Source organism: Sander lucioperca, chromosome 2, assembly GCF_008315115.2.
Source record: "Sander lucioperca isolate FBNREF2018 chromosome 2, SLUC_FBN_1.2, whole genome shotgun sequence".
Taxonomy (NCBI): Eukaryota; Metazoa; Chordata; class Actinopteri; order Perciformes; family Percidae; genus Sander; species Sander lucioperca.
Window position 1 is genome coordinate 23,778,478 of NC_050174.1, and position 20,640 is coordinate 23,799,117.

At 39.3% G+C, this 20,640-nt stretch overlaps 1 protein-coding gene across 5 annotated transcripts; it reads right to left on the minus strand.

Moving 5' to 3' along the window:
- Nucleotides 1-646: 646 nt before the first annotated feature.
- Nucleotides 647-19,740, minus strand: susd1 (sushi domain containing 1). 5 transcript variants are annotated; one of them, XM_031300624.2, is made up of 22 exons: nt 19,406-19,738; nt 19,101-19,244; nt 17,964-18,119; nt 17,599-17,751; nt 15,277-15,456; nt 13,084-13,263; nt 12,734-12,913; nt 10,342-10,521; nt 10,042-10,221; nt 9,616-9,795; nt 8,684-8,863; nt 8,030-8,194; nt 7,466-7,645; nt 7,184-7,348; nt 6,565-6,744; nt 5,968-6,132; nt 5,653-5,747; nt 4,487-4,673; nt 3,959-4,052; nt 2,187-2,442; nt 1,681-1,720; nt 647-1,071 (listed from the first exon to the last, which is right to left on the minus strand). In XM_031300624.2, the coding sequence occupies exons 1-22, from the start codon at nt 19,458-19,460 to the stop codon at nt 935-937; spliced, it is 3,432 nt and encodes a 1,143-aa protein (XP_031156484.1). In that variant the 5' UTR covers nt 19,461-19,738; the 3' UTR covers nt 647-934. The 5 variants fall into 5 exon arrangements, with proteins under 5 accessions (XP_031156484.1, XP_035851015.1, XP_035851018.1 ...); XM_035995122.1 differs by having other exon boundaries at nt 10,042-10,521; nt 19,101-19,235; nt 19,406-19,740; XM_035995125.1 differs by lacking the exon at nt 8,684-8,863 and having other exon boundaries at nt 10,042-10,521.
- Nucleotides 19,741-20,640: the final 900 nt, after the last annotated feature.

The window sequence follows — 20,640 nt, forward strand, 5'->3', positions numbered from 1 at the left end:
GAAGTGAAAACATGTTTATTATAATTATTTACAAAATGTACAAAACAAAATGTACTGATAGGAAGCCAAGACTGTATTTAATTTGTCATATTGACAAATAAACATAAACAGAACATCAGCAGTGTCATGTCCTCTTGAAAAACCTGGAAAAGAAGACAGAGGAAACCAGGTTGTTCAATTACAATCACTGTACAAGTTTTAGCTGAACTTGTGCAAAACATCTACGAACGTTACGTTACGGTCATTCATAGTGAAATATAACTAAAAGGCTTATTCACTATATGCAGGATTAGGGATGCACCGATCTAATTTTTTCAGTCCTGATACTGATACCGATGCCTGGGCTTTGTGTATCTGTCGATACCCGATACCGATCCGATACCGTTGTTGAATTAATAATACACTGTATACCTTCCACCTTATACCTTCCTTCCACCATGTGGAAGAGACTAAAGGCACCAGACTTTCCTAACTAAACATTACTTTCCTAACTAAGACAAAATAACATAGATGTAATGTATTGAATTCTTATTTATTTGTACACTCAACTCTTCCAGCATGCGACACATGTGCGACAGAGGGAAAAAAAACAAAACAAAACTGGATCGGCCCAGGGATCTGTTAATTTTTCCGACCCCCGATCCAGCTATTTTGTCAATATCGGGACCGATATCGGATCTTAATATCGGATCGGTGCACCCCTATGCAGGATCACTTGATTTTGTCACCAGTAACATAACTAAAAGGAATATTTAATTTGCAAGTTGTGGTTACAATTAATAACTATTATGTTAATGGTTCAATAAAACGTAACAATACTATAAAAACTGAATTATCCACTGAAATGTATGTATTTCATCTTTGAAAATTCCAGAAACACTAGAATCACTTTAGACACTAATTAATATAGCGTTGTTTTATGTGTAAAATGATATTAACAGGGTGGGTAATATGCTGAATTGTACCATCTTCTATACCAGGTGAAACTGTATCCAACCAAAATGATGAAGGCAACCAGTCCTATTGTTGCAGCAGCAGACAGAGATGAAACCCTCAGAACATAGGATGTACCTGGAACAAGGAACAGCTGTGTGAATAACTGGCAACCACTTTCTACATCTGCTTGTTTTTGCATTTTAAAGTGCATTTTTAAATAGAGCTGCAAAGATGAATCGAATAATCGATGAGTTGTCAGCTATTAAATTAATCGGCAACTACTTAGATAATCAAACGGTTTGAGTCATTTTTTATGAAAAAAAGTTTTAAAGGCCCAGTGTGTAACATGTTTAGTTGTTCATTATCAAAATCTGTGTTGCCCGTTCACAAACTTGTCCTTTTTCATGAATATTTACCACCACCATCAATTCCAAGTATTCCTTTTGGCTTGAAATTTTACATTTGCATTCGCATGAACTGGGGTAGACGCTCCATATTCATACCTAACAACTAACCGAATAATTGAGTAAAGTAATTGACAGATTAATCAACCATGAAAATAATAAATCGTAAATAATCGTTAGTTGCAGCCCTATTTTAAAATACTTTCTATTTATATTCTATTTTCTAACTACAAAATGTTGTAAATAGGCAAAATGTAATTTCCCAAAATAAATCTCAATCCAAAAATCATCATTTTAAAACTGACACTAAAGGATTTGGGTATTTTGGCCAGTGAATTACCTCTTACTTTAGCCCACAGGACACAGGAACTTTTTAAAGCCTAGGAGAAAAAAAAAACTTTCAGGTATTTTAACAAGTAAACTGCAAAGTCGGATGCAGTTTCTACTAGGGCTGTGCAATTAATGAACAATTTAATCGCGATTTCGGCTCCTAATGATCACAAAAACAGAGTAGTCGAGAAAAACTATTTTTTTGCACATTATGTTTTGCAGATACACTCTTATTTTGTCCTGTGCTCTGAATGTTTGTTTTTTTATAAATGGAGAAAGTATCAAGGGAAATTTCACAGTTGTAGGTGTTTTCACTGTTGATTTGTTGAACTGTTTCACTGTTTTTTTGGTTCTATAAATGCAACATCTTTCCAAAAGTCAATAAGTAATCTCGTTAAAATAATGACGATTTCAACATTCACCAAAATAATCGCGATTATGATTTTTTTCCATAATCGAGCAGCCCTAGTTTCTAAGTCAAAACATCTTTAAACTGATACTTTATTGTACACCCACCGATTTCCACTGACTGACGGCTCGTAAGGTGATGTAATAGTTCCTGCCATTCTCCAGTGGTGCATTAAAGAAGCCTCCATAGTAGAGTCCATCCCCCACAGTAAAGTTCATCTCTGTGCCGACATGTGTGACATCTATCTGAGCAGTGATGTACTCTGTGAAGGACTGTATTTTGCCTGAGGGGTCTGAGCTCGCAGGAGAGGAACAGTCAAACATCATAATCCCCTCTACAGGAAGCACAAACACCTGGTACAAACTGCAACATGAAGAACAAAAAGAAATCATGGCCATATGCTAAACCAAATAAAGATATGTTAAAGCTTTAGTGCGTAACTTTTTGATATTAATGAACGTCCGTTACATTCAAGCCATTGCCAAATGAGTTGCTACAAAGCTAATTAAGACTATCAGCTCCACACAACTCTCTCTGTATTTCTCAGTATGGCTGTGTTCAGAAGATTGTGGCGTCCGGCACGCATAAACTCTCTTCTGAAGAGTCCATCGTGTTTTTTTAATCCTCCGTGTCCTCCTTGGCTACTAGCAACTGTGTGGAGGAGGGGTGGGGGGGCGGGGGGGCGGTGCGCATTCACGTTTCAGGCTTGTATCGACAGTTTTGTTGTCATTACTTTGAATTCCTCATGGGGGAGACAGAAACTATGCACTATAGCTTTAACACATTCATTTCTTTACACAATAGATTCGTAACACCTGAACATAACATAAAGGTGAAATGGTACTTGCATGAATGTGATTCAGCTCAACCAACTGGATTTTTTTTGTAGCAGATAATGTTATCGATATTTGGGTGTTAAAAAATCTGATAGTAATTCTTTTGGAGTGACATGACAAGTAAGATAAACCTAAAACAATCTTGATACGGATCTCTTAGATTTGTTTTGAAAGAATTGTGACCGATATACATACTAAACTGGACATTTTACAGAGTAAACATCAACTTGTCAGTGTCCTCTGGTGGACAAACAATGTAATAGAAACACTGCTTTCAAATCCCCTCAAACCTAGTTTGGCATTCTGTGCTGTAATTTCTATATACTTAACCCGAGTACCTATATACGTATCTGCAATAAGCTACAGAAATATCAGCTGATATATCGACCTGGCTGATTTATCGGTTTAGGTCTAGCCCTTTTATAACTGCTTTTCTGTGCTGTTTGGGTGACAGTGAATGTCAGTAGAAATAGTGAGATATTGAGTTTAGCTATGGAAACTGTATGGAGACTAATTGGATGTTCATGCATGTTCAGTGTAGCAAAGTTGTTGTTTTTTTTACCAGGAGTTCAAAATGTGTTGTGAACTAGATTTGTTATAACGTTTTATAAATTATACGTTTTACGTTGAAAGTTAGTTTTAAAAAAAAGTAACAATACAGTAAATTCTAGGCCTTCATGGGCTGCAAGTACAATGTAAATGTATGCCAGTGTAAGAACAATCCACACATCACTTTTATTACTGCCACTCAGTCACTCTAAGATTTTTAGAGGCATATTTATTGTGCATTGTTGTGTTGTCTTATATGCCAGTGCCAAAGACAATTCATTCCATTTCATGCAAATCTAATGGACAATAACGGAATCTCAATCTGAATATATTGTGCGGAATTATAAAGTTTCAACCAGCATTATAAAATGTGGACATTAGTAGGTCATTTGAAGCGTGCTGGTACATGACTGTCTGTTTTATCTCTGTTTAGGGTTTTAGTGTCCCCTGTGACGTAGCAGAACAGAAGAGTGGTCACATGTCCTGGTCGTTACCTTATTGGGTCCAGTGTGTTGGGTGATCTGCGTAGCCTCAGAGTTGGTATAGGAGTCTCAAATTCTCTGTAGTCGACAACTGGTGCTGGAGGCACTGTCAAATGTTCATCATGCTCAGTATAAAGAAGACTCACGTTAAATAGAATTAAATATTTCCAGAAAGCTTATTACAATTAGATGCAGGGAATCATTTTGTCAGAGTAGAGCAGTGGTATAGTACATGATACGCAGGTATACACAGTATACCCACTAAGAAAGCTCCAGGATTTCCCTATACCCACTTTAAAATGTCAAATGACACGTAACAACATACTTTCCATTATATTTTTGATATATTTTGAATTGTCATCTGTGTTTTCCTTCGCATAGGCTAAATAATCAGAATGCCGGAAATAAAGTCTGTGACCCTCAAAATTTCCCTGACCACCAACTATAATATGTCCATTCTGGTTCAGCTATACCCGCTAAAATACATTAGACTACACCACTGGAGTAGAGTAAATGTAAGAGTTGGCTGTGTAATGATACCTGGTAAACTGGTGTTTGTGGTGATGGTGGCTGTGAATCTGGAAGACACCGCAGTGATGGAGATGCTGTAGTTTGTGACTGGAAGCAGGTTCAGACAGAGTTCCAGCTGGTCAGCCTTAGAGCTCAGAAACTGCTTCCTTCTGTCATGAAAGGACCTCTGGTAGTCTCTGGATCCTATGTATGTCACCTGGAATGGTTACATTGAATGTGGCATCAGTCAGGTTCACAAAACACTCCATAGATGAAGGTAAAAAAAATGGAAGGGTAATTGCATAAACTGTCCATTAGGGATGTACTGATAGATTGTGAATCGGTTAAAAATGGACATAAATGTGTAAAGATTAGAGGATGGATACCCAAACCGAGCCAGGCCGGGTTTGGACAGATATTTAGAAATGATGTTTGGGTTCGGGTCGGGCTCGGTCACATCAGCACGATAAGGCATTGAACATTTTCAATTAAAAAAAGCTTATTATGTTGGTGCGCGCCTGTGTTAACGTGCGCTTGTTGCCCCGTGTGCGCTGATGCGCTCATCTGTTGACATTTCCGAATGCCTTCCTACAGTTGCTTAATAAAAGCGGGCTTTCCACACAAACAAATGTATGTGTCATTAGTATGAGAAAAACGAGATTTTAACTATGTCGGGCTCGGACATAAATATCTTAATACTTGTCGGGCTTGGGCCGGGTTCGGTCACTGCTCTGTCGGACGCGGGCCGGGCTCGGACAGAAAAATGCGGCCCGATCCGCACTCTAGTAAAGATTACAACCGGTTGAGATAAAATAATGAATCGCAATGCAATTTTTAAATGGCCTAGGGCGTAATCTACTTTTAATTTCACTTGTTTGATATATATATATATATATATATATATATATATATATATATATATAAATAAATTAAAATTTAAATAAAGGAATGTTTTTTTCAGTAATTTGTCTGCTTATTCTGTTAAATAAATCGTGAGAAAATTGTATTGTGAACTTAACGTCGTGAATCGTATCAAATCGTGAGTTGAGTGTATCGTTGCATCCCTACACATTCAGATATAACCAGAGAATAAGGTTATTAATTATTGAAAGCACCTATTTCCTATAAATAAATACAAGAAACAGGTAAGATAAACAGTATATGCAGGGAAAGAAAGATGACGAGTCCCCTGTTACCTTGTATACTTCTGTATCCTCCTCATACTTCTCTGCTCTCCAGTGCAGACATTTTTCATTGAGGACAAATAAGTGATTGACAGCTGGCTTGATTTCTGTAAGAGACATGGGAATTAAAAGAGCGATGGTACACCAAATCTTCACCGTCATATTACAAATCCCTTTACAAATATGTTCACAATGCAAATCAGTAACATCACACAAGCATCATATCTATCCAGATGCTTTTATTTTGTAAGGCCTAATGAGCTTCGTATCTTACATACAGTATGTTGCTAATCACATTACATATGAATTCACTGTGTTCTTACTAACCTATGCATCTCAGTGTAGCTCTCTGCCACACCCCAGAGCTGCTGCACACAGAGACGTTGCTGCCTCTCCAGCTGTGATATCCATCCACACAGCGGTGGATCACAACACTCCTGTTATGCCACACCACCTCGGATTTGGCAAGGAAGGGAACAGGACCACATTTGGCTAGGAAAACAATGACACTGATTGGTTAGCTAAATTATTGCACAAAATATTCCACACATATCTATCTTTGTTTGGGTTTGAGTCATCAGGGGGTTAAAAACTATTGTTGAGTAAAGACAAATAAATCTCATGCAACATGTTGTTTCCTCAACATTCAGTCAGCAGTGGATTGACCCACAGAAATAAATGTACCAGCATCACTCTGGACAATGTGAAAGTTATTATTCACCTTAATTTACCTTAAAACCTTAGAGCCTAAGCAGGAATATGCAAGGAACATCTGACCACAACTGAAAAAATATAGAGCTGAGCATTCATCAGTTATTTACCAGATGAATCAATGCATCAACAAAAATATATCAATAACATGTTAGAAATCACAATGATTAAAATAGATATATACATGTCATTGTACAGAGATTATTACTCTACCTTTGCACTTTACAGATACTTCCCCCCACTGTCCTGATAGTAAACATGTTGAAATATTATTTCCACTCTCCTGGTAAAATCCATCCATGCACTCATACAGCACCACACTGCCCAGTCTACTGGTGTGATCCCACAGGAGGTTAGTATCGGGGAGGGTTAGTGGGGGGCCACAGCTTATTTCTGCACACAGACATGAATTAGCACAGACTGTGTGCTATTTAAAGGCATGCACTAGGCTATATCACAAAAAATCACAGCTGAACAGGAGATACAGCATAATGAGGACAATAGGTGATTGACAGCTAGCTTAATTTCTGTAAGAGATTTGGGAATTAAAAGAGAGTGATGGTACACCAAATCTTCACCTTTTGTCATATTTCAAATCTCTTCACAAATACAGTATGTTCACAATGCAAATAAGCAACATCACACGAGAATCATATCTATCCAGATGCTTTTATTTTGTAAGGCTTAATAAACCGCAACTTATAGATGTTTTTTTTGTGTTTTGGAGGGGGTGGGGGTGGATGGGGGGGGGAGTGGCGCTTTTATGGCCTTCAGTTTGCCCCTTAAAGATGTTTCTAATCACATTATATGAACTTTCTGTGTTCTTACTCACCTATACATCTCAGTGTAGCTCTCTGCCACACCCCAGAGCTGCTGCACACAGAGACGTTGCTGCCTCTCCAGCTGTGATATCCATCCACACAGCGGTGGATCACAACACTCCTGTTATGCCACACCACCTCGGATTTGGCAAGGAAGGGAACAGGACCACATTTGGCTAGGAAAACAATGACACTGATTGGTTAGCTAAATTATTGCAGGTATTGTGGGGCTTTATAAGCATGATTATATAATGTATATTCCACACATATCTTTATATAGATTATTACTGTACCTTTGCACTTTACAGATACTTCCCCCCACTGTCCTGATAGTAAACATGTTGAAATATTATTTCCACTCTCCTGGTAAAATCCATCCATGCACTCATACAGCACCACACTGCCCGGTCTACTGGTGCGATCCCACAGGAGGTTAGTATTGGGGAGGGTTGATGGGGGGCCACAGCTTATTTCTGCACACAGACATGAATTAGCACAGACTGTGTGCTATTTACAGGCATGCAATATATCACAAAGAATCACAACTAAACAGGAGATGCAGCATAATGAGAATAATAGGTGATTGATAGCTAGCTTAATTTCTGTAAGAGATATGAGAATTAAAAGAGAGTGATGGTACACCAAATCTTCACCTTTTGTCATATTTCAAATCTCTTCACAAATACAGTATGTTCACAATGCAAATAAGCAACATCACACGAGAATCGTATCTATCCAGATGCTTTTATTTTGTAAGGCTTAATAAACCGCAACTTTTGCTTTTATGGTCCTTTAATTCACCCCTTTACAGATGTTTCTAATCACATTACATATGAATTCACTGTGTTCTTACTAACCTATGCATCTCAGTGTAGCTCTCTGCCACACCCCAAAGCTGCTGCACACAGAGACGTTGCTGCCTCTCCAGCTGTGATATCCATCCACACAGCGGTGGATCACAACACTCCTGTTATGCCACACCACCTCGGATTTGGCAAGGAAGGGAACAGGACCACATTTGGCTAGGAAAACAATGACACTGATTGGTTAGCTAAATTATTGCAGGTATTGTAGGGCTTTATAAGCATGATTATATACCATATATTCCACACATATCTATCTTTGTTTGGGTTTGAGTCATCAGGGGGTAAAAACTATTGCTGAGTAAATACAAATAAATCTCATGCAACATGTTGTTTCCTCAACATTCAGTCAGCAGTGGATTGACCCACAGAAATAAATGTACCAGCATCACTCTGGACAATGTGAAAGTTATTATTCACCTTAATTTACCTTAAAACCTTAGAGCCTAAGCAGGAATATGCAAGGAACATCTGACCACAACTGAAAAAATATAGAGCTGAGCATTCATCAGTTATTTACCAGATGAATCAAAGCATCAACAAAAATATATCAATAACATGTTAAAATAGTTTGGTAAATCACAAACAATGACTCTTCCACAGAGGAATGGATATATACATGTCATTGTACAGAGATTATTACTGTACCTTTGCACTTTACAGATACTTCCCCCCACTGTCCTGATAGTAAACATGTTGAAATATTATTTCCACTCTCCTGGTAAAATCCATCCATGCACTCATACAGCACCACACTGCCCGGTCTACTGGTGCGATCCCACAGGAGGTTAGTATCGGGGAGGGTTAGTGGGGGGCCACAGCTTATTTCTGCACACAGACATGAATTAGCACAGTGTGCTATTTACAGGCATGCAATATATCACAAAAAAATCACAGCTGAACAGGAGATGCAGCATAATGAGGACATGTAATAAAGTAAGTAAAATGAGTTAATCCTCACTGCTTCTGCCTCTTCCTTTTTTCACGAAAATGTGAAAAAGTCACATTCAATTTAAAAAGCGATACAAAAAGTCTTTATATTCTGTGTACATATTATACGTGTTGTGCCTCATATGCAAATAACAATTCCTGAAATGAATATGCAAATTCATAGTAAAAAAACAAACATGTTAACAACAACCCCAATGTTAACGTTTTTTTTTTTTACTTGACTTTTATTTGTCTTGATGTTTTTATTGTAACTTTTTATTTGCGTTATGTCTTGTCTGATATGTTGTTCATATGTTTTGTTGTGTGTGGACCCCAGGAAGAGTAGCTTCTACCTCAGTAGAAGCTAATGGGGGGATCCAAATAAATTAATAAATAAGCATCATATCTCAACTATTTACAAAGCATAGTGATATACCAACACCTATATTTTAAAGCAGCAGTTTTACATTTTGGGAAATACACTTATGCTTGTGTGTTATCAATCTTCTCAATCAACTCTCAGCAAGAAAGAAAATAAGTGTATTTAAAAAAAAAGTCAAACCATTGCTTTAAATATTTTGTGCAAATAACTACAAATATTCTGAAAGTAAACAGTGGTTTATCAATATATCGGTCATCAAACGTTGCACCTTCACACCATAGATCAATATCCTCCCACAGTCCATTCTCTCCACATACTGAGTAGTTTCTCAGGCTCCTGGTGTTATATCCTTCCTCACATTGGTAATACACCACACTGCCAATGTGTGATGTGCCGTCCCAAAGCATTTTAGCATGAGGTTTAAAAACAGGCTCTTGACAATTGATTTCTACAACAAAAAGACAGCAAGTCATTGTAGATGTTAAAATGTTAAAACCAATGAGACAGGTTTCTAGATACAATGGACACATCCTGGATAAATGCGTGGAATGGCAGTTAAATGACTAACATTCATACTGTTCAATTACAGCATGCACATTATGATGTATTGCTGACATTTGAGAGGATTGCATTATTTCTTTCTATGGAGGCAGGCATCCCAAGACTCTGTTATGTAGACTAATGTATTTGTCACCTTGACAGAGCAGAGAGGCTTCATCCCATTCTCCACTGGAAGTACAAACTGATACATTTCCCTCTCCAACATTGCGATATCCAGAGTTACACTGATAAACAACCTGAGAGCCCACAGTGGAGATTTTATCCCACAGCATGATTGAATGTGGGATGGGTTGGGGCACACCACAGTGAACCTCTAAAAGGATGGAAATTGCAATATTTAATTGAGTAAAATCAGTGATTATTTGACTCTGGACACCAGAAATGGAAAATAATGCCAACCACGGCATTAACGTCATTTGGAGCAGGTTGTTACCTTTGCATGAGATGTTTGGTTTTGTCCAGTAGCCATTAACTGTGCACAATGATATGTTATTTCCTTCATTGTGATAAAATCCTATTTCACAGTAGTAGGTCACTGTGCTTCCAGGGGTGGAGCTGCCGTTCCACACTTGCCCAGTATGGGGCAGTAGAGGAGGATCCCCACATAATATCTCTGGGACAGGAAATGATGCACACAGAGGGGTTATAGACATAGACAGTATATAATGGACCAACAGATCCCGTTGCTCTGGATGGAGACCAGTGAAGGCCATTAGAAGCACTTTTCCGGTGATGGCTGAGCGTTACTGAGCAGCCTCAAACTGAGAGAAACGACGTAAATGTGATGTGAGCAACCTGTCTGAAAGTTGGAAGTCTTCTGGTGCTGTGCCAAGAGAAATCTCAATCATTCATCTTCCCAATCTTGCAGAGACGGAGAGCGTAGGTATATGTAAGGAGATAACATGGACACAGGCTAATTATTGCTAACTAAAATGCTAGTTAACATTTGTAATTAAACTTAAACAGCTAATGTAAGTCGAAACTGCCTGCGAGCTTCTCCTGTACTGTACGGTAATTCCTCTACTATGCGACAGTAAGTCACGTGGTTATGACACAATCGTTAGCCTATTTTTATAAAAACGTCTGCTACGGAGCCATAACGTGAGATACAAGGTAATGGAGCCTTTTATACATTGTTGTGTTTCTTTAGAAATAAACAATGGACAAAAAAAGCTTTTAAACGCTTCAGATGTAAAGTTATTCGCTGTCAAAGTGGAATGCTAACGTTGGGTGATCGTTTGATAGCAATCATCAAAATGGCGCCATAGGAGGTTATAGTTTTGAAGCGAAGCTTACCCCCTTGGTTATAGAGAGGCGAAATCCCTCCCCTTCCGGTGGACCTCATGGGACCTTAATTTGGAAAAAATATGAACGGTAGTGAACGGGGAGAGACAAATTATTTTTTGATCCCGTTTGAATTGAGCCATGGATTACAAATATGATGTTCGTCAATTTAAAAGCTATTTTTTCAACTGAAGAAAGTCTTATTTTGTTGTAGGTTTGTCGTATGACCACTTAGTTTTGTGTGAAACCGCTCAGTGAACTAAATCTCTCGTCTCACACAATTTACATCACCTTGCATGATGCTCGGCTTGCTCGCTAGCTAGCTAGCTAGCTTAGCGCTGTTCCACAAAACGTGACGTTATCGCACCTGATGTGTTTTATCCAGTGAAGTTTTATCAGCAGAGAAGCGAAAGAATGAGCGAAATCTGCTGCTAGTGTGAGTAACGTTACATCCCGCTACCAAACACATTTGGCTTCTATGAGACATCATCCATGCAACTTTGAAGTGTGTAGTCTTTCTAATGACGTGTTTTTACAGTCTTATACTTCAACAGTTTAACAATAAACTGAGACCTTCTTGACATGCAAAATTATCTTTTAAACTGACGAACATCATGTGTGTAATTCATGGCTCAATTCAAACGGGATAAAAAAAATAATATGTCTTTCCCCGTTAACTACTATTCATATTTTATCCGAATTAAGGTCCCATGGTGGTCCACCGGGAGGGGAGGGACTTCGCCTCTCTACACAGAATAAAAAAATCTATAAAAGAAATACAATTCATTTCGAGTGCATAAAATGCACGTTTTTTTCTAATTAATTCTTAGCAATTTGAGTGGAAGTGGAAGTGCACATAAGGATCTCTGCACAGCACATCCATGTCATGGAACAGTCACACAGGTGATTTCACTATGTTGATTAGCTCTTCTCAGGACTGTGTGGCCATGCACAGACTAATAAACCAGGGGCATGTTCAATCTCAAAACGGTGCGCACCACTTTGCTACGGTTTCCGGATTGAACAATCCGAATTTTTACTCATAACGGTGTGAAATGATGTGCAACAGCTTTGAGATATAGGGCACGTTCAAGCTCAAAACGGTATACCGTTTTGCTACGACATGTTTCCTCTGAACGGTGTGCAACGGTGTTCAATGAGCTTTGAGGTATGTGTCACTGCCCGATGTGAGTCGAGTGCAGATGTGAGTCGCGCATGCTCAGATTTAAACGGTTTACAGCTGAAACGAGAGAAAACATTCTCAAAGCCGTTGCACACCGTTTCACACCGTTCTAAGGAAACATGTTGTTTAACCGGGAAACCGTAGAGATTGAACGTGCCCCTGGACATGTGACAACATCTGTCTGTGTGTTAAGGCCGGTGTCATTTTGTTTTGTAAAACATTTTTACTGTAATTAAGTCATTTTTCCTAAAATTAGCTACACAATAAGTCATGGCAGAAAATGACAGAAATAATTCCCTACCATTTCATGTATGAAAAGAAAACCATTTCAGGGGGTTTCAGTCATTGTTTGAATTACCTTGGCACGACAGAGTTGGGGGGGTCCACTGAGCGTTTTCATTACAGATCGATACATTATCTCCTCCTTGGTTATAAAAGCCTTCTTTACAAACATAGAGCACAGTGCTGCCAGGAGTTGAATTACTGTCCCACACCTGCTCAGTGGATTCAATTACAGGGGGATTTCCACACAGGGTCTCTACAAAGAATAACATGCACCACAAGCATGTAACATGAACACCAGGATCCATGTGTTGAAGGAAGTTAAAGTGCAAAAAGAAGAAACTACATCTGTGTGCATACATTTGCTTTTCAGTACCATTGATATTCTAAAAATTCTAAAATGATCGGATAAAATAGTGACTGTACCTTGACAGAGAACGGACGGCCTCTCCCACTGTCCAGCAGCGGTACAGATGGATACATTGCCCTTTCCAACATTATGATATCCAGAGTTACACTGATAAAGCACCACAGTGCCCATGCTTGACCTCTTATTCCACAGCATGTGAGAGTGAGGGAGGGCAGGGGGAGAGCCACAGTCAACCTCTGAGGGCCAAAGCAGTGACATGCTGCATGAAACCGTATTCACTGGAAAATCTCCAGGAACTCTGTCCGGCCGATCACTTTCATGATCCCTGTGCTCCTGAAACTGGTTCAAAACTCACTGGAAAAAAGCTGCACTGTCATCAGTGGGATATTCATTATATTATCATATTTAAAGGATAGGTTCATTATGTTTCAAGTCTGTCGTAAAACAATAAGTCAGGTGCCCATATGAGCATTTAAACAGGTTTTGCTTGTTGTAATTGTTTGTCCTGTTCATACTGGCTCTAAAGTGATGTAGAACAACATCCACAGTAGAGGGTGACAATTTTTTCGGGACGGGAGTCAATTTCACTGTTGGAAACGTGATAGGGACAGAATAGAGCATAGAAATCAACGGGAGCGGGCAGGAGCGGGACGGAGAAATGTGTGTTCCGAGTGTGAGAAGATCTCCGTAAGGAATTACGTAATGAAATCGCCTAGGCCTGCAGGTAATGCGTGTACAGTGTAGCCTAAATTTCGAGGTCTTATTCTTTCTCTCTTTTCCACCAGGTGGCGCGCGAGCCTGCTCGACGGTGTGAAGCGCGTGTCCGCGACAGAGTCCGCAACAGAGTCTGATAACTTTAGACAACATAGGGAACGAAACGGGAGTGGGACGGGATACGGGAGTCTTTCTCTCGGGATTTTGCAGGACAGGATTTTTTGGGGTCGGGGGCGGGCAGTCACGTGATCAGGATATGACGGGAGTATTTTCGTGGGCTCAGGATGGGATGAGAGCAACAACTGATTCCCGTGTCACCCTCTAATCCACAGTCCTACTGTTTTAAAAACATTAAAAACATTTATCATGCTTGCCCTTTATTTATAGGCACTGACAACTGCTTACATGGTGTTGTAACTGTGAGGTCAGCTGATGGGCTCTTTTTTAGGGCTGCAACTAACAACTATTTTCATTGTCGATTGGTTGTTTGGTCTCTAAAATGTCAGAAAATGGTGAAAAATGTCGATTTGTGTCGAATAATAATGTCGAAAGTCCAAGATGACGGCATTCAAATGTCTTGTTTTGTCTACAACTCAAAGATATTCAGTTTACTGTCACAGAGGAGTGATGCAACTAGAAAATATTCACATTTAACAAGCTGGAATCAGAGAATTTTTACTTTTTTTTAAAATAAAAAATTACTCAAACCGATAATCGAAATAGTTGGCGATTAAATTAATAGTAGAAAACTAAAAGATTAATCGATTAATCATTGCAGCTCTATTCTTTATGTCTTTTAGAACTCTTTTTGTGATAAAGCAATATTTCAGCATATGAGTGACTTATGAGGCAATAGTAGTGTAGTTACATTGATATAATAAACACTGTATGTGAATTCCCAATGACGCAGAAAACATTTGGTATTACATTATGTTATGTTGCCTACTGGGGCTGGATGATAAACCCAATATATTGAATTACCAATATTGGGAATCTCCTATTGTCTAAAAGCCACTGCAACATTGGCTTTGAATATATATATATATATATATATATATATATATATTCGAAGCCATAGTATTTTGCTATAGCATTGAATATTTATGACTTAATGAGCACATCAAAGTAAAAAAAAAAAACATCCCATGGCAATCCAGATATTTCCAGGTGAACTGACCAACAGACAGACATTATTTTATGGTTAAAATACTTATTATACATTTTTATTATGATACAATTTATCAAGAAGAATGGGCCAATTCATAGAGCTATAGCTTTGAGGTCATATCTACCAGCCCTATGTGTGTCACATTTACCTTATAAAAATGTAATTGGCACTATTAGGAACTCCTGAAAAGTCAAACAATCAAAAGAACACACCCTTCTAGATCATAAACGTTACAAGAACCTACGAGCAGAGAAAGCAAGAGTTGCAATGTGCTGATGAATGATCTTGAATAGTTATATAATGCTATAAGGGGAAATACGAGGTTATGGAGAAAGGCAGACTATGTTTTGTGTGTGTGTTTTGTTACCTTCACAGACCATGGTGGGTCCTCTCCACAGTCCGTCAGCTCCACACACAGAGCGGTTGTCTCCCCTCCTCCACACAAAGCCTTCATCACAGACAAACATGGCCACACTGCTGTATGTGGTCCCTGTGACTGACAGCAGCACTGTGTCCTCCACTGAGGCAGGCGGGCCACAGTCAACCACTGAGTGGGACAAGAACATGCAAAACTCGAGATTAGAGGCAGCTGTTCGCCCCCTGACCACACCATCTTCCTGGATTTCACATTTAGCAGGCACTGTTATACTAGCCAGGAACAAACTGAGGGGCACACACTACTGGCATTAAAGATTCATTATGTAATATTTCTGCATTATAAAAATGACTAACTATGTTATATATATTATTATTTATATTTGTTAGTATATATTACCGTAACGTTATACCAAAACGTTAGAAGGCTACAACAACATTCAACACGCGCATAAAGTTATTTTGTTTTGTCCATGGTTAACAGTGATGGGCTAACCCACGATGTGAAATTCACCATGTAACATTAGCTGTATGGGCAGTCGTTTAATCTAATGCTAAGTTAGCACCTATCGCACTCTGGTCCGTCTGCCTCACTCCCCGGCGCTAAGAGACTTCAGTCGGGATGAGAGCGGACACCCACCGGCGAAGTAAGTCTCCCAGCGGCGGACTACTACTGTAGTCTCAAATTGCCAGACCTTCCTCCACAGCGCTGTGGAGGAGGGTCTGGTGAGTCGACACAGCATTCTGGGATGGGAGAAACACGTGCTCTGGTTTATTAGCATTTCTTTAAACCAATCACAATCATCTTGGGCGGCGCTAAGCGGCGTACAGAGGAACGGCGCCATTGCAAAATAGCCTGTGTACGTTCAAAGGTTGTTTTTGTCGTGCCACAGAAAACTCAGATTGGACAGATAGTCTAGCTAGCTGTCTGGATTTATCCTGCAGAGATCTGAGGAGCAGTTAACCATAGTCCTCATAAATCCACCTGAGTTTAAAATGCTAACACAAAGGAAGCCCAAGGCAACCGATATCCGGCCTAAATAAGAGAAATCCGGTGGAATTTCCGTTGGCAACTGAGCAATCCCGGAAGTGGAACGCCGTGGATGTAGACTACGTAACAACAAACACCGGTGCTGAAAACATCCAAGAGGTGACACTGACATTTGAAATATATTGCGATATTGTGGTTTTAGCTGCTGGCTATTGTTAGCTTGCTTACTCGCTAACCGGTCAGCTACCACCACATATAGAATCTATTATGTGGGAAAACTGCGGCTATTTCATTAGAATGACATGACATGAAAAACGTTACTAAACGTAACGTGAATAAAACCTTAATAAATTAACTCCTCCGTAAACAGATGCATTTTAATAGGCAATAGTCGGTAACAATGAAGACAACAACTCCCATGATCACACGCAACTTCACGACGTCATCAAAAGTCCGTGTTTACATCCATGTTTTCGGTTGAGAGAGACCCCTAGTGGCAGAAATTTATATATTGTATGTTTAATGGAGCGGAGCTGAGTCAGACTGTATTTGCAATTAAAGGAGAATTCGGAGCATTGGGATGTACAACAGGCTTTCGTGAGTCTGTCCTAGCTTAGGTACATTTGCGTTTTGTTGTAAATAGATGAGTTCGACAATCGACTTGTGTGGACTTCACCGGAACACCGGAACTAAACAGAGGCATGTGCACTGGCTGAATAAGCACAACTTTTATGCATTTCTTTCACATCTACTGCAGTCATATTCACTGTGTTCACTCGGAAGGAATCAGTTCACAAGGCACTTGTAATGACATCTCGAACATGTTAAGAGGCTAAAAGCACGTTTAAAACCTGCCCCGTTTCAGCCGCCTGGGTGCGAACTGTAGCAGGAGCATAATTCTTAATTAATTATATATATATATTATAATTATTTTCGTTTTTCTCGCTACTGACAGCACTACATGACCACAAACAACAGAGCTACGTGTTGAAATCAACCAGAATTTTCCTTTAACTCCAGGTGCATCTTTGGAGTACAATTTGTGTGGAACCCACCAAATTATTGTTAATTTTTTGGAAAGATTTTTCAACAAAATGTGTTAACATTCAATGCAAATCAATTCAATTCAAACACTTTATTTGTTCCCGAGGGGCAATTCAAAATTTACTACCTTAAATCCAACATATTATTAGCAAATATAAATCAGCCTATTTGTGCAAAAAAAAAAAAACATTGATTATAGGCTTACTGACCTATAGGTAATGTAGCCATCCACAGATACAGTTAACCCTAAGGATTCACTGTGCCACATGTAAGTTTTACCTTTGCAGGAAGCTTTGTCTCTGTGAGGATGGAAGGGCTCCGCTCCGTTGTGGACTTGATATCCCAGCTGGCAGCTGCAGTCAAAACTGCCCTCAAGATTCCTGCACTGACCTCCCTCTCCGCACAGGCCTGTGATCCTGCACTCATCAATATCTGCAATGGTAAATGAGCATGTGACATAAAACAGTAATGTCACCCACTTAGTAAAGCTTGTTTTACAGGTAAAGGTCCAAACTTTGTGTCGTAATTTCTCATGGGAGGTCAACGTTTTCTTATCTGTGACCGTTTTAGCCTATTTCCTTTTCTGTATTTTATGCCTTTAACAGCCCTGTAAAAAAAGAAACCCAGGTCCAACCTGAACTCACCCTGGCAGTGGGTTCCATCATTGGGGATGAAGATGGCCATGTTGTTAGAAGGGCTGTAGCCAGCCAGGCAGGTACAGTAGTAGCTACCATATGTGTTGTGGCAGGTGGTGTGTTGCCCACAGATTTTATTGGCTCCTATCTGACACTCATCTTTATCTGGAGGAAAAAAATATATATTGCTCTTCAACATAGAAGAGGAGTTGAAATGTTATTTATTCCACCTGTGTTTTATTTTGCTTTGACAAGTCAAAATATCTTCTGTGAAAAAGGTCTATCTATAGGATGGATTGCCATGCCATTTTGTACAGACATTCATGGTCCCCAGAGGATGAATACTCCTGACTTTAGTAATCCCCTGAATTTTCATCTAGGGCCATCATCAGGTGCTGTGGACGAAGTACACACGGCAATGCACTGGTCTGCATGTATTGAAAAAAGCGACAAAGACATTTAATAAAAATGTCGGAAAAAAATGACGAAAAAAGCAACAAAAAACGAGAAAAAATTGTGGAAAAAGAACTCGGAAAAAAGTCAAAATGCGACAAATGTTGGAAAAAGCGACAAAAACTTTGGAAAAAAACCCTCAAAAAAGACGACAAAAACCTTAAAAAAAAAAGCAAAAAACCTTAGAAAAGTTGACAAAAACTCCGAAAGAAGCAACAACAAATTTGAAACAAAAAACTCCAGAAAGGCGACAGAAACATTTGAAAAATTGTCCAGAAAAAAATTGAAAAAGACCACAAAAGAATTGTTTAATTTTATTAATTTTTTTAAGCGACAAACATTTCGGAAAAAGTACAGTTTTCATTACACACACAAGTCTATACTGATGAGAGTGGTGAGACTGAACCAAAACATTAAAATCGGGGTTGATCATTCTCTGTGGGTTCGCCACTACGAGCAACACCTTTCACATAACACGTTTGATCTGTTGTTATTGCAAAATATGAATTAGAGCATTAGATAAAATCCCTTTTAAAACTTGGAAGTCATTATTTCTATTTCTATTTTTCTTAGACTGCAGTTTCTAATTGCAAATCCTTTTTCCCATTTGAACAAAATAGAGGTTAGAAGGAAAAGACTTCATTTCGCTTCACATTTTAAATGAACGCACAAAAAAAAGTTTTTTTTTCCTACCTTGACAGAAGGTTCTCCCATTTCCTACAAACCCGTACTTGCAGTTACAAACTTTGCCAGAGCCGTCTGACTTGTCGTCACATGTGGCGTTAGCGTGGCAGGAGGCACACACGTCCAGAGTGTAGCTTTCTGCTGCTCTCTTTTCTGAGAGGATAGAAAGAACATCCATCAGTCAATATCTTCAGAGGTTTTTCACGCTTTCTCCAATTTTCAGTGATACACAAAGATAACAAAAAAAAAATAGAGATTATATTAGATAATCACCAAATGTGAATAATGGGATAAAAAGCTATCAGTATGCTCACCTGCATTGACACAGAGCAGAAAAACTATGATCATTGCTCTGTTTCTCTCGGCCATCCTCACTGAGCGTCTTCCTCTCGCTCTCTCTTTACTTCACCAGACACTTAACCTCCTCATCCCCATCTTCTTCTTTTTTTTTCATTTTTTTATTTCCGCCTTGTGGACAATGATGACACTGAGCGGATTTGATAACCAGGATTGAGAGGACGCGGTGAGTGGGTGAGCTGAGGTCACTCTGAGATACAGCTCCTTTTCTCAATGGTCTTCCTGCAGCTGGTGGGTTTTGTGGCTTAATCTGTCATTCCTTGACACATTCAGTTACACTTCACATGTGTTGTTACGTTCAGTGCCCGCTCTGGGGAACTGCATACTCATTCGGTGGTGGCTGATAAGGGCTATATTTGGCCTAACAAACTTGTTGGATGCCCTCTTACAAACATTGTGGCTTTTTAAGTGTCTTTTAAAAGCATGTCAACCGCATCATTACTAAATGTGTATAAATATAAGCTAAGGGTAAGGGTCTTTAACTAGATGACTTAGAAACTACATCCAGTACTTAATATAATGCTATTGTAGACCAAACGTTTTATGAATACCATGGTGCACCCTTACCCTTTGTCCCATGTAATTTAAAGAGTTTGTAACTCTTATTAAATTAAAGGTGACTTAATTAAGTTGTATTATAATACACAAATGTATTCAACCAACCAACATCCCTCCTTGTCCTACCACAGGGTCTGTAGTAGGTAGTGCTGAGGGGGCCTGCTGTGGGAGGGGAAGATTAAGTGTGGTGAGCTGCTATCTTTGAGCCCAGCGTGGTCCTTAGTGGGGTATCTCTGTCACTCTAACCAACCAGCTACCGCCTCACACCAGTGTCTGCTGGACTGGACTGATTAACCCCAGTCTGTCCCTCAGAGCAGACAACCCCCAAAACTGCCTGAACAGTAAGTCTTTGTGTGGGCCCAAATCTGAACTGGACATGATGCAGTGCAAGTAAAAGTTGTTTCAACAATAATTTTAAACCAAAGTCAGCAGGAACCTAAGGTTTTCATAGCAGACATTTTGACTTGCCATAGTAGGAAAAGCACAGCTGAAATTGATAACCTTAACGATGGCTCAATTCCATTAAGTGTCCCAGTAAGCTATTTCAATGAGTCAGCATGCACCATACCAGGGCCTCTCCTAAGTGGAATGCAGCCACCATTAATGGTTTTGAATACACCTGTGCTTTTCCTAC